The sequence below is a fragment of the Stegodyphus dumicola genome, chromosome 1 (genome assembly GCF_044657685.1).
Source record: "Stegodyphus dumicola isolate Sdum_Otavi_A_Nest chromosome 1, ASM4465768v1".
In the NCBI taxonomy this organism is placed as follows: Eukaryota; Metazoa; Arthropoda; class Arachnida; order Araneae; family Eresidae; genus Stegodyphus; species Stegodyphus dumicola.
The window spans coordinates 245868625-245888483 of NC_140768.1; the positions used below are offsets into that span (position 1 = coordinate 245868625).

Consider the following 19859-nt stretch of genomic DNA (forward strand, 5'->3'; position numbering starts at 1 on the left):
CTGCTGTCGAATCATTCGTGATTTGGATTGACCGTGCATGTTATCCCCGTATTATCCCGGTTAGTCGAAAGTCTGCTATACTTCCGTTGTGAGTTGGGCCTTACCTATACTGCCAAAAACATCGAGTAAATTCTACATTGCAAAGGTAGTGAAGTAATCATGATGGATGGGATGGTATTTCGGACATACACTGTTGTTTGTTTTGGAAAAAAAAAACCATGACTGTTCAGCGTTCATCAAAAGATATATCAAAAGGCTGTTCTATCTGATGTAAGCAATTTCCATAATGTTTCTGGTAATTCATTTACACTTTTGAATTATAAATTTTTACACTGTGATGATGACCTGCCAAAAATGGATGAAATATATTAAAAGAATAAGCCTGATCTTCCTGATCTTAACCTCATAGAAAGTAACAGATTGGTTCTTATGCGTGCATTGCAAAAAGCAAATCTCTCCGAATTCTAAATAGATGTAGTTATGAAGTTAGACATGATGAATTTTCAACATAATTTCCCGTATGATATTGGCCAGAGCATGCAGTGTCAATACCAGCCATGCATTGCAATAAGCAGTAGACCATAACAGCATATTTAAGTTTCCCGTGGAACTTTATTCCACAATTTTCATCTACTGAGCTTTTGCTTTACAAACGACTAACATAGCTTGTTTAATTACTATAAAATTTTTCACATAAAATACAAAATTATAACGCCTAGATATTTCTATTAATTTACTTCATGTTAAAATATTTTCAATGTTCTCCACAAAATGTCTTATGTGAAGACCCAAATGATTTTCAAAAGACATCAGTGTATAATTATCTCAAGAATATTATTCTTAAGCACAAACAAATACACTAAAGTATAAAAGTTTGCATTAATATTTAGTTATTCAGAATAAATAGCAAAGATATGAAACATTTCTGTTATAATTCTAGGATTTGATTTAATTAATTTGTGGAAACTATTAAAGATTTTCAGAAATCTTTCTTTATTTTTCAATATTCAAAAGTGTTTTACATAATTCTTATTAATTACGTTATTTTATGAGGACACTTTACCTGAATTTATTTTCCTCGTTATTACACTCAGGAAACTCCGCAATGTTTACTTCAAATTGAAAAGAAAAATACTGCAGAAAAATTAGCGTATCGATCAGTCTTTATGGATATCATGAAAACAATATAGCCAGGGTTTAGTGTTTTTTAACCTTCGATCAGTAATAGACTCTCGTAAAAATCCTCTTTGTAAATGCTTTTATATATAGGATTATTCTTTAAGAATTATGTCCTCTAAAATAATCAATAATGCTTTCTCCTCATTCTGTAAAGAAATATTATGTCTTGTTTCGAAGGTGCTTAGAGCCTTTTGAAATGCGTCATAATGATATTTATTTAAATACGATGATTAATTATGTTGCCAGGAGAACTGCTGTCTTACAGTGCACGTAGCTTCCACTCTCAAAAGATTTGGCCATCACGTCGACTTAGTGACACATTCCGATATTTTTTAAATCTCATAATTTTAAAATGCATTTTATTAAAAGATGTTGCCATATATTATTCACCAGTTTCTATCAAGTGTCTAAGAATTTCTGCGTTTCGTTTCAGATCTTCATCATTAGGATCAATTTTTAAAGCCTCTTCAAAATCCATCAAACCTAAAAGCAAAAATACTATTAATATATATCTGAAACAACATATTTTTTCAATATAATATCATTCTTCAGCTATATAACATAATTCTTTCAATAAAAAAAGCCCCGAAACCTGGCATATCTCAAATGTTAGGCATTTTATTTCATTTTATTTATACGTGTGTGTGATAAAGAGAGAGATGTCAAAATGTGAAAAAAAATTATTACTATATTAAACTTAATTGGAACAGCCTCTTAAATTCTTAAATTTAATTGCGTACAACTCCTCTTCAAGGCTCCATATTGCACCATGTAGCATCACGCTTTGTCTGCAGTAACCGCAGTGCGAAATCTTTTTGCCCAATTGCTGCTCATTATTAAAACAATGATTTTCTTTCAAAGCAGTGGTAAAAGAGGATGCGCAGTTAGTTGCGGTGCTCTTTACAAGCTTGGAAAGTCTTTACTTTAATCCTGAGCAGCGATTGTACAAAGGATGTCACATTTCGGTTACTGCAGGGAAAGCGGAATGTAACATGGTGCAATATGGACCTTTAAAGAGGAGATGTAGGCAATTAAATTTAAGAATTTAAAGGACCGTTCCAATTAAATTTAATTTGGTAACAAATTTTTCTTCGTATTCTTATATCTTGTATACATAATCAAGAAATAATGATTAATTAAATAATTAAGAAATAATATTTAATTCAAAATCTTAATCAAAAAAGGTGTTAATTGTCTAACAGGAAGTATATACATCAAAACCGAAATAAAAACAAACAATTCAATAAAATTAACATAACAAATTGTAGAAAATTCCTTGGTCTTTTTCAAGGAGCACCCGAAGAATTTTGAACAGAGCCACGTTTCTGAATTATATCTGAATTATATCTATATCTATATGTCATATTAAAGCACAAAGGGAAAAACGGAACACTGTAGATGCGTAGTTATCCTATATTGAAGAGGAAGTAATCTGATTGCGTCGTAAGCTAACGTGTTGATTTCGTAAATAAAACTTCGCAGTAGAAGCGATTTTAATTCCATTTTTATTTCCAATTGATATTTGTGGCCACAATCACTTGGAACTCTAGTCGTGCCTTTCCACAGAAGATTTACATTTTTGATATTGTTGGGATAGAAAGCAAGCCAGCGAAATCACATCTTAGCACAGTAGCGAGCAAAAGCTGAAGTGCGTAGTTATGAAAGATGGAAGCACGCGAAGAGAAAAGTTTTGGTTTGCAATTTGGTGATTGGTCGAGAGGGATCTGCATTATGGGTTAAGTAAGATCACATGATTAATTTGAATGACGCAGTTTAGACTTAAGCGCTATTTTTAGGACAGATAGAGGAAGTTCTAAAATGAAATAGAAAATAATGGAAGTTATAGTGAATTAAGTTTAAAAGTTTGCTTTCATATGTTTTATCTTACATATCCTTCCTTCAAAAAGAAAAAGGCGTAGCGACAGTGAAGCCTTTTTAAAGAGAAAGAGTTAAAGCACTAGCAAATGTAAAGAAAAAAAACAAAACGCATAAGTCATAAAATTTTTGTCCTGTAAAGTATAATTTATAAATATCAATTTTTTTTAATAAATTTTTAATTTTTAGAGTCCTATTGAATTTTTCAGCATTTCAGGCCAAAAGTCTTTTTGTTTGAGAGTTCACATAATCATAATTCATCAGGGAAGGTTCTTGTTATTACAGAATATCACAAAAACTTTTACATAATCATTTCTTATAATTAAATGTAATGCACATAAATATTTAGGATACTTATTTCTATACTGATAAATTTTAATTTAACATCATAAATAATGAGATTAAGATTTTCAGTATTTATGGTTTCACCGTTATCATCTTTCATTTACAATTCCTGATTTTACCAAACTGGAAGGCCTCGCAATACTTCTAAACAAACATATCCATCAATAGGGCTGTCCTCTTGAGCTAACCAGTGTGTTCTCTGCACTGGTGGCCCAGGGTGTCTAGACAGTTACTTGAAAAGGCCTCCGTTCCTAGCATTAAGGTAACTGGCCTTTGAGAACTGCATTAATACATTCCATAATAAAAAATATAATAATAATAATAATATAAAAAATTTACATGCATTCATAAAATGAGAGGCTCCAACATTATCTTGCACGAAGAGGGTAAAAGGAACAACTGTACAGAGGTAATTACAGGCCTCTGTTGAAGGAACCAGTACACCCTCATCATACTATACTTAACACACAATAACCCATAAATTTTAACATGCATTTACCATAACTTCATATTACATATCTGTAATAATTTCACTTATTTTTTACACCTACTTCATTTTTAGAATAATTATAAAATTCGTATTCAAAATTCTCAACAAAATTTCAAAAACATAAAAACTTATCTTAATATCCTTCCCTATGAATAATTTAAATAGCTTAAAATTAATTACTTAATTTGCTCACACATAATTATGAAAAATTAGAAAAATTAATGAACAAGAATTTCAGATTTTCTCAAAACAAATTGCAGAAATTTTAACCAAAGTTGAAATGAAAACTATAGAATTTGCAGCACATTAAATAATGGAGTTCCTGAGCTAGGTTCACACGAATGTAATAATTTTTGAGCTGTTGAAAAAGCGAAAGTGCAAATAATTTTCTGTCGCACATACTTGCAAACACTAACTCGGATCGACCTTGAACCCGCTGTAATGCTGAATTCCTAAACGGTAATTCACTGATGATTTACAGCACTTTTTTTCTAAATATTGTAGAGATCGGCGAAGCAAATTCAATATTCCTTTTCACTAGGCATTCGAACTTCTCAATTTATCGAGAGATTACTTTCAATTTGTAAGCACTACACGAGATTATTTTTTGAAGCACTTGCAAAACACCACAGCAGAAGAATGATCTGTTATTTTTTAAACACTGAAAAAACAAATTTGATGATTCACTTCTTTCACATTATCTTGGATTTATCACAAAACGATGATTTGAAGAGCTGAATTAAATTTTCCATTGAGGTTTCAGGTTGCAGGAAACTATCCTACCGGCTTAATTGTCATATTAAAGCACAAAGGAAAAAACGGAACACTGTAGATGCGTAGTTATCCTATATTGAAGAGGAAGTAATCTGATTGCGTCGTAAGCTAATGTGTGGACTTCGTAAATAAAACTTGGCAGTAGAAGCGATTTAATTTCCATTTTTATTTCCAATTGATATTTGTGGCCACAATCACTTGGAACTCTAGTCGTGCCTTTCCACAAAAGATTTACATACAAAGTGCGTAGTTATGAAAGATGGAAGCACGCGAAGAGAAAAGTTTTGGTTTGCAATTTGGTGATTGGTCGAGAGGGATCTGCATTATGGGTTAAGTAAGATCACATGATTAATTTGAATGACGCAGTTTAGACTTAAGCGCTATTTTTAGGACAGATAGAGGAAGTTCTAAAATGAAATAGAAAATAATGGAAGTTATAGTGAATTAAGTTTAGAAGTTTGCTTTCATATTTTTTATCTTACATATATATATATAATTGCATAGTAGCTGCAATATATAAATAGCTGGATTCGTGATAAACCCGCCTGTTTGCAAAAGATGGTAAAGATATCAAGTCAGATTTGATGCTGCGTATTTGAAAACGTTCATGCAAGTTGTCTTCGCTGAGTCACGTTCGTACGTACAATTTACAGTTCCAATATATAGTGTAAGATGGTTAGCACTCTTCCTCTTGACTCATTTGGTATCACAGGTTATTCGGAGTCTTCAAAAAAGATTTTTCCTTTCCAACTACGCTTTCATGTAAGATTTTCATGTAACGCTATATTGTTGGAAGCAGCAGTTTTGTAGCTTATGGACATCACGCTGGTTCATTAACTTCTTAAAAACTTGTTGGTAGCATACAGAGTATTATGGAAAACAAATGGACTATTAAAAGACATCTAGACTTTGCATACAATAAACCTCATAGTCTTTTAGCATCTTTCTGTAAGTTCTTATCGCATATCTCATATTTATATATATTCAACAAACATTCTCGTTTCCCAAGGTCTTTCAGCGAAATAATCTTCTATACTCTGATAAATGATCTCTTCATTTATACTAATTTAGAAGAACTATTGCAAACAAAATATAAAAGATATCTATGACATACACGCCGAATATTGCAAATAATAATGAGAAAAAAAGAAGACGAAAGTTCTAATACTGCACCGCTACAGCTTTTAAAATTATCATGAAATCAATTTCATTTGGCTAATGATATTTTCACACAATGTAGTAACACATTGTTTTAAACGAAATATTCAACTTATTTCAACACTAAAATGTTTAAATTTTGGGGGAAAGAGTTTGTAGAACCACTTCTGCATAAAGTGCTAAGAACACGCTGATTTCTTTCCAACTCCTTTTGAGCCCAAAATGCTAATACAAACAGAATGCAAAATATGATTGATATCATAAACGTCTATTTTTAAGCCTGAGAAATGAAAAGAACGCTGATAAAATTGCTAAAATTAAAAAAAGCGTGTAATTAGTGAAGCGTTTACTATTCATCATATATATATATAGGATGCTTCTAAATTCATGGTCAAAAATTTAAGGGGTAATAGAAAACATCTAAACAAGCAATTTTTACTATACAATGCATTGGTGGAGAGTAAGCGGTGAATCGCTAGATGGCGCTGTAATGGAAAGCATAAACGATGAGTTTTCTTACACATCGTCATTTCTAGCGTAGATTTCAGAAGGTATGTCGATGTACAATAATCAGGAAAAGACGAACATGCATTTTATATATGATCTTGCGAATGGAAGTGCTTTGGAAGACGAAAGACTGTACAGGCACCATTTCCCGAGAAGACTCGTGGCAGACCGAAAAATGTTTGAGCGATTGCATCGGTGCCTGTGTGAGTCGAGATCCTTTGTTACTGGCATGCATGATGCAGCACGTGGCAGGAGTGTTCGGACGCCACAAGTTGTAGGACATTCTGCAAAGCGTGACACGAATAAATGTACCTTTTGAAGACGTTACTAATACTCATCTTTATCACCCCTTAAATTCTTTCCCATGATAAACATCTTGTGTATATATATGTATGCCATTGTTAGATTTCATTATTATTTTGTTAAGAATAGTCTATCATTCTCTTAAAAATGCATGCAAATTTAGCAGTAACAACAATTATTTAACAACTTGAAATTTTTGCATCGGAATATGTTTTTGCAAATAATACTTATCAAAATATTTTTCATTGTCTAGAATCGAATATTAATTATATCGAACTCTTTTTAAAATTTCAGAATTTTTAAATGTTTTATTATTTTTACAGCTAAAAGGAGAAATTAAATTAGTATTAAGTTAAATAAAATTAACCTTAAGTTTAATAGATGTTTCAGTATCCTCTCTTGGATGCCTAAACAAAACTTATAGAAAAATTCTGAAATTGAATGTCAACAATATTTGAAATGCAAAAAACGTAGATTAAAGCACTGCTTTTTTTTTTTTTTTTTTTCGGATATTTCTAATGCAACATACAAAAGATACTGATATCCAATTTATAGTAAATAAGTTCAATAACAAGAAGAAACGGCTTTATTACCTGCTAAATATCAATAAAGGGCATGGTTAGATAAGCATACATATTAATTCAGAAGTCAAACAACAAAAATCAGCGTTATATTTACAAAATTTTCACAGGACTAGTTTCGATAGTTTAACCGAACCACCATCTTCAGCTGCAAAACCGCAAATGAACAAGATAGGAAATAATGATTAGATAAGATAAGAAAGCCTGGACAAGAATAAGCAAGTGGCGCCATCTGTTGGTGAAACCAGAACTAAAACATAATTTCCGAAGGCAAATTTGGATTAGAATTAGGATCGTTAACTAGAACAGAAAGATTTTTATGAATGTGAAGTGCCTCTAGAAAATCCAGTTCTCCAATGGAAGATGTTTTTTGAATAATTTTGGCAGCAGAAAAACTGAAAGTGTTGTTGGTTTTCGGACCAACAATGTTGAGCAACAGAAGACTTTTGTGTTTCCTTTTTTCTAACATATGCCTCATGTTCCTTGACGCGAAATTTTAAGGCTCTCTTAGTTTGGCCAATGTAAATTCAACCACACTGGCAAGGAATCCTATAAATACCCCAGGAATTCATATCCGGAATGGGGTCCTTGAGTATGGAACTCGGAATTTAATTGATGGGAGAATAAACAACCCGAAAGTTAAATTTCTGCAAAATATGTGCAACTTTATAGCTAATTGATGGAAAGAAGGGAATGACAACAGAATTTTTATAATCTCCTAAAACAAGAGTGTGCCTTTTAGTGTGTTGAGATGAGAATTTTTTAACTGCTTGATTAATAATGTTGGGTGGAAAGCCCCTGTCAATAGCTATTGCTTTTAAATAATTTAGTTCTTCCTGAAGGGCTAGTTTGGAGGAGCAAACTTGAAGAGCACGGAAAACATAGGAATAAAATGAAGCTAACTTTTGTTTAGTCGGATGACATGATTTAAAGTGTGGTGGAAGGCAAACCGATGAAGGTTTACGGTAAACCGTAGTACTGAAGTTGGATGTGTTACGTGTGACCAGAATGTCGAGAAACGGAAGAGAATTGCAAGTCTCAAGTTCAAAAGTGAACTGAATAGCAGGATCAATAGCATTCATTGTTGAAAGAACTTTATTTAAATCATCTTTATTACCTTCAAACAGAGTAAAAGTATTGTCTACGTAGCGGAACCATGCCGGGAAGTTTAAAGTTTCAAACAATTTTGATTCATAATAATGCATGTAGATATCAGCCAGGATGGGACTGAGGGGGCTTCCCATGGCTAATCCCTCAGTTTGCTTGTAATATTTATTTTGGAAAACAAAATGTGTTTGTTTCAAACAGAGTTGAGTGAGAGAAATTAGTTCATCAATTTCGATGCAAGAGAAATGAAATTCGCGAAGTCTGGTTTCTAGACATCTTAATGCACCCTCCACTGGGACATTGGTGAATAATGATTTTACATCAAAAGAAACCATGAGTAAATTACTAGGAGAAACGTTTTTAACTTTTTTTACAAACTCTATTGAATTTTTTATGGTGTAAATGTTATTGTCTAATAGAGTTGAAAATCTAGAAACTAAATATTTAGCTAATGGATACGAAGCAGTACCTAAATTTGATACAATAGGGCGGAAAGGAATACCAGTTTTATGAATTTTGGGAAGAGCATATAATCTGGCACAATTCGCAACAGATGGGATAAGTGAATGTTTTAAGTTGCCTGAAATGATTTGCGGAGATTTGATCGCAGTTTTTATTTTTGACAAGTCCGAAGGTGAAGGATCTTTAGGGATCGGATTATATGGTCCTTCGTTTAAGAGTTTAGTGACACCATCGATGTAAGTGTTCCTATCCATGACGACTATCTGGCCACCTTTGTCGGCCTTTCAAATAATAATATACGGGTTAGAATGAATTTCATGCAATGTAGCTCTTTCTCTCGCAGTTAGATTTGGTTTCAAAGATTTATTATTGAATTTCACATTATGAGCGATAAGATGTCTAATCATTTCTTTCTGTGAATCTGAAACTTTACTGAACTTGAAAGCTTAGTAAAGTATTCGAAACTTAAAAAAATAAATAAATAAAAATAAATATCGTTAAAAGTACTGGATTAATTTTTTGTTAAAAATGTCGTTTTTTAAGATGGCAGGCAAGTGTAAATAAATACATTTACTATGAGTGTAAATTTCAGTAATATTTTAATCTAATTAAACGTTGGCCCAATGTTTTTATAGCGGTGTTTTTATTCTCTTCTTTGCTATATGAAAGTACTAAAGTAAGGTTTAGTTTAAAATATTACTGAAATTGAACATCGAATTAAAAACCATCATACCAACATTTAAAAGAATTAGAATATTATTAAATTCAAATACTTTAAAATACGTTATATAGAATATAATTAACATTAAAACATATGGACAATAATTATCTCAGCAATTTCTGAAAATAGTGTATTAATTTTTTTAACAAAAATTGAAGTATACAATTATAAAATAAAAGAAAAATATGTACTTACATTTTTTTGAGTGTTTAACCTGTTGTTTACTGATAAGTACCACAATAAAAAATCAGAATCATAATTTAGATAACATCTTTGAAGACATCTTTGAAGGAATTCGAAGAATGAAATTTTTGAAGATATAAATTAAATTTTAAAACGGCGCGGAAATGCACAAATTGTCAGTAACCAATCAGGGAGCTGATTACAGCTCGTTAATGCACAAATATTCTATAACCAATCAGAGAGCTTATTACATCACGGCTAGAATTAAAATTATTTAAAAATTCATACATAATAAAATCATTTTTTAAAAAAATGCAAAATTAAATTGTATTTTAATATTTAAGAGCCATAAATCATGTTTAAAACATTAGATTAAATTTATACATATTAAAACGAATTACTTTTAAAGTAAGGTGACGTCATTGATTACATCATCCACAACATAAAATTTCATAAAATATGATAAACAATAAAATTTTTATTTCAAATAAAAATGCAAAATTAAATTGATTTTTAATATTTAAAAGCCATAAATAATATTTTAAACGCGGAATTTATGCACAATAAAACGCATTATTTTTTAAATAAAATGACAACAAAATATCGGTTACCATAAATAACTTATCCAGCAATGGGTTTACCATAAGATGTATTACTCGCCAAAGGAAAATCGCCAAAATCCGTGCAACCGTCTACCAAAGTAGCACCCTCACTTTTTACCCACAACGTCTCCAGAGCTTTGAGTTGCGTCTCTAACTTATCATATAAGTTGGATAGAGTCATATTTCCTTTTTTGCTAGCTTGAGCCAAAACCAACTTTAATAATTCGCGAACATAGATTTCTACCAGTAACTCGTCTCGTGCAAATCGAGATTTTAGTTGCTTGATAGCGTCTTTATAATTCGCGCCAGAGGGAGGATAACTATCTATGAGCTCTCCAACGACCGTTGCCTGCAATAGGTATTGAAATTTGTCATCGTCATCTACGTATATTTACATCTTCGTCGATCTTCTTAAACTGTCCCCAAAATCCTAACCAATTTCCGGTCTCCCCATTGAATTTTTGAAGCTCCAACTTTTGGTAATTTAAAGTTCCTTTACGTGGAATTTTCTAAAGTCCCAGGTGTAATTACAGGAGTGGAATTCACCATTCTATTTTCTACTTTTGTTTTAAACTGATATATTTATCACGATATGTTTCATTCGTGTCAAAATCAGCTAAATATTCACTTTCGTTTTCACTTTCCAACAAAAGTTCGGAAATTAGTGATTGAACTTCATCTAATCTATTGAATTTTCCTTCCAACTGTGGGTTCAATACTTGGGAGTTGATTAACCTCCACGTCAGGCTTTAGAATTTCAGCATCTAAAGCACTGGCAGTAATCGTAAACGATTGCCTTAGAGGCTTACGCTTTCGTAATAAAATTTCCATGATTTTAAATTCAATATGTCCAATATATTCAAATAACAAAGGATATAATCAAATAAATCATAAACTCACTTGATAATTTCCAATACGAAATCGATGTTTCGTTTTCTTCAAATAGCCATTCCGTTCTGTCACGGACGCCAGTTGTTTGAAATTAATCAATTTCTTGACTTATTTAATAACTTCGGACGAATGGTAATATATTTAACAGAGAAAACCTTTTTAATTAACAACGAACTATTTTATTTAGCATTCTAAACGTAACAAAAAAAATAACATTCCATGCGTTACCACGCTCAAAGTAATATATAACAAAACATCACTGTTGCCACAAAAAATCTACATTATAATGAACATATTAAATTATTGTGTATTAACTGAGTTCGTGCAAGTTCCTGAACAATATATATGTAATAATAAAAGCACAAGGAAAATGACGGAACACTATAGATGCGTGATTAGATCCATATTGAAGAAGAATTTTGATTGCGTAGTATTAAAAGTGGCAGTCGAGGCAGTTTTAATTCCATTTCTATTTCCAATTGATATTTGTGGCCACAATCACTTGGCACTTTTTGATATTTTTGAGATAGAAAGCAAGCCAGCGAAATTACATCTTAGCAGAGTAGAGGGCAAAAGCTGAAGTGCGTCGTTATGAAAGATGGAAGCACGGGAAGAGAAAAGTTTTGGTTTACAACGACAGTTTCAGTTCTTAATTATTACGTCATCGGAGTTGCGCGGGCCACAGAGTGATATAGAAATGACGCAATGCAGAGAAGTTATTACGATTTTAGAATAGAGAGGAAGAATTAATGTTTATAGTTATAATTCTGATTCATACATTTTTATCTTACATATTCCCCTCTTCAAAAAGAAAAAGGCGTAGTGACAGAGAAGTCTTTTTAAAGAAAAAGAGTTAAAACACTAGCAAATTTAGAAAAAATATAAATAAATAATAAAATTTTGATCCTGTAATGTATTATTTAAAAATATCAATTTTTTTTTAAATAAATTCTTAATTTTTAGAGTCCTATTGAATTTTTCAACATTTCAGTCCAAAAGTTTTTTTGTTTGAGAGTTCACATAATCATAATTCATCAGGGAAGGTTCTTGTTATTACAGAATATCACAAAAACTTTTACATAATCATTTCTTATAATTAAATGTAATGCACATAAATATTTATGATACTTATTTCCATACTGATAAATTATAATTTAACATCATAAATAATAGGATAAGGATTTTCAGAATTTATGGTTTCACCGTTATCATCTTTCATTTACAATTCCTGATTTTACCAAACTGGAAGCCTTGCAGTACTAAACAAACATATCCATCAAAAGGGCTGTCCTCTTGAGCTAACCAGTGTGTTCTATGCACTGGTGGCTCAGGGTGCCTAGACAGTTAATTGAAAAGGCCTCCGTTCCTTACATTAAGGTAACTGGCCTTTGAGAACTGCACTAATACATTCCATAATAAAAAATATAATAATAATAATATAAAAAATTTACATGCATTCATAAAATGAGAGCCTCCAACATTATCTTGCATGAAGAGGGTAAAAGAAAAAACTGCTACAGAGGTAATTACAGGCCTCTGTTGAAGGAACCAGTACACCCTCATCATACTATACTTAACACACAATAACCAACAAATTTTAACATGTATTTACCATAATTTCATGTTACTTATCTGTACTAATTTCACTTATTTTTTACACCTTTATTTTTAGAATAATTATAAAATTCGTATTCAAAATTCTCAACAAACTTTCAAAAACATAAAAACTTATCTTAATATCCTTCTCTATGAATAATTTAAATACCTTAAAATTCGTTACTTAATTTGCTCACACATAATTATGAAAATTTAGAAAACTTAATGAACAAGAATTTCAGATTTTCTCAAAACAAATTGCAGAAATTTTAACCAAAGTTGAAATGAAAACTATAGAATTCGCAGCACATTAAATAATTTAGTTCCTGAGCTAGGTTCACACGAATGTAATAATTTTTGAGCTGTTGAAAAAGCGGAAGTGCAAATAATTTTCTGTCGCACATACTTGCAAACACTAACTCAGATCGACCTTGAACTCGCTGTAATGCTGAATTCCTAAACGGGAATTCACAGATGATTTAAAGCACTTTTTTTTCTAAATATTGCAGACATCGGCGAAGCAAATTCAATATTCCTTTTTACTAGGCATTCGAACTTCTCAATTTATCGAGAGATTACTTTCAATCTGTAAGCACTACACGAGATTATTTTTTTGAAGCACTTGCAAAACACCACAGCAGAAGAATGATCTGTTATTTTTTAAACACTGAAAAAACAAATTTGATGATTCACTTCTTTCACATTATCTTGGATTTATCACAAAACGATGATTTGAAGAGCTGAATTAAATTTTCCATTGAGGTTTCAGGTTGCAGGAAACTATCCTACCGGCTTAATTGTCATATTAAAGCACAAAGGAAAAAACGGAACACTGTAGATGCGTAGTTATCCTATATTGAAGAGGAAGTAATCTGATTGCGTCGTAAGCTAACGTGTTGACTTCGTAAATAAAACTTGGCAGTAGAAGCGATTTTAATTCCATTTTTATTTCCAATTGATATTTGTGGCCACAATCACTTGGAACTCTAGTCGTGCCTTTCCACAAAAGATTTACATTTTTGATATTGTTGGGATAGAAAGCAAGCCAGCGAAATCACATCTTAGCACAGTAGCGAGCAAAAGCTGAAGTGCGTAGTTATGAAAGATGGAAGCACGCGAAGAGAAAAGTTTTGGTTTGCAATTTGGTGATTGGTCGAGAGGGATCTGCATTATGGGTTAAGTAAGATCACATGATTAATTTGAATGACGCAGTTTAGACTTAAGCGCTATTTTTAGGACAGATAGAGGAAGTTCTAAAATGAAATAGAAAATAATGGAAGTTATAGTGAATTAAGTTTAGAAGTTTGCTTTCATATTTTTTATCTTACATATATATATATAATTGCATAGTAGCTGCAATATATAAATAGCTGGATTCGTGATAAACCCGTCTGTTTGCAAAAGATGGTAAAGATATCAAGTCAGATTTGATGCTGCGTATTTGAAAACGTTCATGCAAGTTGTCTTCGCTGAGTCACGTTCGTACGTACAATTTACAGTTCCAATATATAGTGTAAGATGGTTAGCACTCTTCCTCTTGACTCATTTGGTATCACAGGTTATTCGGAGTCTTCAAAAAAGATTTTTCCTTTCCAACTACGCTTTCATGTAAGATTTTCATGTAACGCTATATTGTTGGAAGCAGCAGTTTTGTAGCTTATGGACATCACGCTGGTTCATTAACTTCTTAAAAACTTGTTGGTAGCATACAGAGTATTATGGAAAACAAATGGACTATTAAAAGACATCTAGACTTTGCATACAATAAACCTCATAGTCTTTTAGCATCTTTCTGTAAGTTCTTATCGCATATCTCATATTTATATATATTCAACAAACATTCTCGTTTCCCAAGGTCTTTCAGCGAAATAATCTTCTATACTCTGATAAATGATCTCTTCATTTATACTAATTTAGAAGAACTATTGCAAACAAAATATAAAAGATATCTATGACATACACGCCGAATATTGCAAATAATAATGAGAAAAAAAGAAGACGAAAGTTCTAATACTGCACCGCTACAGCTTTTAAAATTATCATGAAATCAATTTCATTTGGCTAATGATATTTTCACACAATGTAGTAACACATTGTTTTAAACGAAATATTCAACTTATTTCAACACTAAAATGTTTAAATTTTGGGGGAAAGAGTTTGTAGAACCACTTCTGCATAAAGTGCTAAGAACACGCTGATTTCTTTCCAACTCCTTTTGAGCCCAAAATGCTAATACAAACAGAATGCAAAATATGATTGATATCATAAACGTCTATTTTTAAGCCTGAGAAATGAAAAGAACGCTGATAAAATTGCTAAAATTAAAAAAAGCGTGTAATTAGTGAAGCGTTTACTATTCATCATATATATATATAGGATGCTTCTAAATTCATGGTCAAAAATTTAAGGGGTAATAGAAAACATCTAAACAAGCAATTTTTACTATACAATGCATTGGTGGAGAGTAAGCGGTGAATCGCTAGATGGCGCTGTAATGGAAAGCATAAACGATGAGTTTTCTTACACATCGTCATTTCTAGCGTAGATTTCAGAAGGTATGTCGATGTACAATAATCAGGAAAAGACGAACAGGCATTTTATATATGATCTTGCGAATGGAAGTGCTTTGGAAGACGAAAGACTGTACAGGCACCGTTTCCCGAGAAGACTCGTGGCAGACCGAAAAATGTTTGAGCGATTGCATCGGTGCCTGTGTGAGTCGAGATCCTTTGTTACTGGCATGCATGATGCAGCACGTGGCAGGAGTGTTCGGACGCCACAAGTTGTAGGACATTCTGCAAAGCGTGACACGAATAAATGTACCTTTTGAAGACGTTACTAATACTCATCTTTATCACCCCTTAAATTCTTTCCCATGATAAACATCTTGTGTATATATATGTATGCCATTGTTAGATTTCATTATTATTTTGTTAAGAATAGTCTATCATTCTCTTAAAAATGCATGCAAATTTAGCAGTAACAACAATTATTTAACAACTTGAAATTTTTGCATCGGAATAGGTTTCTGCAAATAATACTTATCAAAATATTTTTCATTGTCTAGAATCGAATATTAATTATATCGAACTCTTTTTAAAATTTCAGAATTTGTAAATGTTTTATTATTTTTACAGCTAAAAGGAGAAATTAAATTAGTATTAAGTTAAATAAAATTAACCTTAAGTTTAATAGATGTTTCAGTATCCTCTCTTGGATGCCTAAACAAAACTTATAGAAAAATTCTGAAATTGAATGTCAACAATATTTGAAATGCAAAAAACGTAGTTAAAGCACTGCTTTTTTTTTTTTTTTTTTTCGGATATTTCTAATGCAACATACAAAAGATACTGATATCCAATTTATAGTAAATAAGTTCAATAACAAGAAGAAACGGCTTTATTACCTGCTAAATATCAATAAAGGGCATGGTTAGATAAGCATACATATTAATTCAGAAGTCAAACAACAAAAATCAGCGTTATATTTACAAAATTTTCACAGGACTAGTTTCGATAGTTTAACCGAACCACCATCTTCAGCTGCAAAACCGCAAATGAACAAGATAGGAAATAATGATTAGATAAGATAAGAAAGCCTGGACAAGAATAAGCAAGTGGCGCCATCTGTTGGTGAAACCAGAACTAAAACATAATTTCCGAAGGCAAATTTTGATTGGAATTAGGATCGTTAACTAGAACAGAAAGATTTTTATGAATGTGAAGTGCCTCTAGAAAATCCAGTTCTCCAATGGAAGATGTTTTTTGAATAATTTTGGCAGCAGAAAAACTGAAAGTGTTGTTGGTTTTCGGACCAACAATGTTGAGCAACAGAAGACTTTTGTGTTTCCTTTTTTCTAACATATGCCTCATGTTCCTTGACGCGAAATTTTAAGGCTCTCTTAGTTTGGCCAATGTAAATTAAACCACACTGGCAAGGAATCCTATAAATACCCCAGGAATTCATATCCGGAATAGGGTCCTTGAGTATGGAACTCGGAATTTAATTGATGGGAGAATAAACAACCCGAAAGTTAAATTTCTGCAAAATATGTGCAACTTTATAGCTAATTGATGGAAAGAAGGGAATGACAACAGAATTTTTATAATCTCCTAAAACAAGAGTGTGCCTTTTAGTGTGTTGAGATGAGAATTTTTTAACTGCTTGATTAATAATGTTGGGTGGAAAGCCCCTGTCAATAGCTATTGCTTTTAAATAATTTAGTTCTTCCTCAAGGGCTAGTTTGGAGGAGCAAACTTGAAGAGCACGGAAAACATAGGAATAAAATGAAGCTAACTTTTGTTTAGTCGGATGACATGATTTAAAGTGTGGTGGAAGGCAAACCGATGAAGGTTTACGGTAAACCGTAGTACTGAAGTTGGATGTGTTACGTGTGACCAGAATGTCGAGAAACGGAAGAGAATTGCAAGTCTCAAGTTCAAAAGTGAACTGAATAGCAGGATCAATAGCATTCATTGTTGAAAGAACTTTATTTAAATCATCTTTATTACCTTCAAACAGAGTAAAAGTATTGTCTACGTAGCGGAACCATGCCGGGAAGTTTAAAGTTTCAAACAATTTTGATTCATAATAATGCATGTAGATATCAGCCAGGATGGGACTGAGGGGGCTTCCCATGGCTAATCCCTCAGTTTGCTTGTAATATTTATTTTGGAAAACAAAATGTGTTTGTTTCAAACAGAGTTGAGTGAGAGAAATTAGTTCATCAATTTCGATGCAAGAGAAATGAAATTCGCGAAGTCTGGTTTCTAGACATCTTAATGCACCCTCCACTGGGACATTGGTGAATAATGATTTTACATCAAAAGAAACCACGAGTAAATTACTAGGAGAAACGTTTTTAACTTTTTTTACAAACTCTATTGAATTTTTTATGGTGTAAATGTTATTGTCTAATAGAGTTGAAAATCTAGAAACTAAATATTTAGCTAATGGATACGAAGCAGTACCTAAATTTGATACAATAGGGCGGAAAGGAATACCAGTTTTATGAATTTTGGGAAGAGCATATAATCTGGCACAATTCGCAACAGATGGGATAAGTGAATGTTTTAAGTTGCCTGAAATGATTTGCGGAGATTTGATCGCAGTTTTTATTTTTGACAAGTCCGAAGGTGAAGGATCTTTAGGGATCGGATTATATGGTCCTTCGTTTAAGAGTTTAGTGACACCATCGATGTAAGTGTTCCTATCCATGACGACTATCTGGCCACCTTTGTCGGCCTTTCAAATAATAATATACGGGTTAGAATGAATTTCATGCAATGTAGCTCTTTCTCTCGCAGTTAGATTTGGTTTCAAAGATTTATTATTGAATTTCACATTATGAGCGATAAGATGTCTAATCATTTCTTTCTGTGAATCTGAAACTTTACTGAACTTGAAAGCTTAGTAAAGTATTCGAAACTTAAAAAAATAAATAAATAAAAATAAATATCGTTAAAAGTACTGGATTAATTTTTTGTTAAAAATGTCGTTTTTTAAGATGGCAGGCAAGTGTAAATAAATACATTTACTATGAGTGTAAATTTCAGTAATATTTTAATCTAATTAAACGTTGGCCCAATGTTTTTATAGCGGTGTTTTTATTCTCTTCTTTGCTATATGAAAGTACTAAAGTAAGGTTTAGTTTAAAATATTACTGAAATTGAACATCGAATTAAAAACCATCATACCAACATTTAAAAGAATTAGAATATTATTAAATTCAAATACTTTAAAATACGTTATATAGAATATAATTAACATTAAAACATATGGACAATAATTATCTCAGCAATTTCTGAAAATAGTGTATTAATTTTTTTAACAAAAATTGAAGTATACAATTATAAAATAAAAGAAAAATATGTACTTACATTTTTTTGAGTGTTTAACCTGTTGTTTACTGATAAGTACCACAATAAAAAATCAGAATCATAATTTAGATAACATCTTTGAAGACATCTTTGAAGGAATTCGAAGAATGAAATTTTTGAAGATATAAATTAAATTTTAAAACGGCGCGGAAATGCACAAATTGTCAGTAACCAATCAGGGAGCTGATTACAGCTCGTTAATGCACAAATATTCTATAACCAATCAGAGAGCTTATTACATCACGGCTAGAATTAAAATTATTTAAAAATTCATACATAATAAAATCATTTTTTAAAAAAATGCAAAATTAAATTGTATTTTAATATTTAAGAGCCATAAATCATGTTTAAAACATTAGATTAAATTTATACATATTAAAACGAATTACTTTTAAAGTAAGGTGACGTCATTGATTACATCATCCACAACATAAAATTTCATAAAATATGATAAACAATAAAATTTTTATTTCAAATAAAAATGCAAAATTAAATTGATTTTTAATATTTAAAAGCCATAAATAATATTTTAAACGCGGAATTTATGCACAATAAAACGCATTATTTTTTAAATAAAATGACAACAAAATATCGGTTACCATAAATAACTTATCCAGCAATGGGTTTACCATAAGATGTATTACTCGCCAAAGGAAAATCGCCAAAATCCGTGCAACCGTCTACCAAAGTAGCACCCTCACTTTTTACCCACAACGTCTCCAGAGCTTTGAGTTGCGTCTCTAACTTATCATATAAGTTGGATAGAGTCATATTTCCTTTTTTGCTAGCTTGAGCCAAAACCAACTTTAATAATTCGCGAACATAGATTTCTACCAGTAACTCGTCTCGTGCAAATCGAGATTTTAGTTGCTTGATAGCGTCTTTATAATTCGCGCCAGAGGGAGGATAACTATCTATGAGCTCTCCAACGACCGTTGCCTGCAATAGGTATTGAAATTTGTCATCGTCATCTACGTATATTTACATCTTCGTCGATCTTCTTAAACTGTCCCCAAAATCCTAACCAATTTCCGGTCTCCCCATTGAATTTTTGAAGCTCCAACTTTTGGTAATTTAAAGTTCCTTTACGTGGAATTTTCTAAAGTCCCAGGTGTAATTACAGGAGTGGAATTCACCATTCTATTTTCTACTTTTGTTTTAAACTGATATATTTATCACGATATGTTTCATTCGTGTCAAAATCAG

General features: G+C 31.6%; 1 protein-coding gene across 1 annotated transcript in view; it reads right to left on the minus strand.

Moving 5' to 3' along the window:
- Window positions 1-946: 946 nt before the first annotated feature.
- Window positions 947-19859, minus strand: part of LOC118195694 (dynein axonemal assembly factor 4-like) — a 76438-nt gene continuing 57525 nt past the window's right edge. Inside the window, exon 10 of the mRNA XM_085827081.1 lies at window positions 947-1662. Coding sequence (XP_085683207.1) covers window positions 1562-1662 — 101 coding nt within the window. The 3' untranslated portion in view covers window positions 947-1561. The remainder of the gene's footprint in view (window positions 1663-19859) is intronic.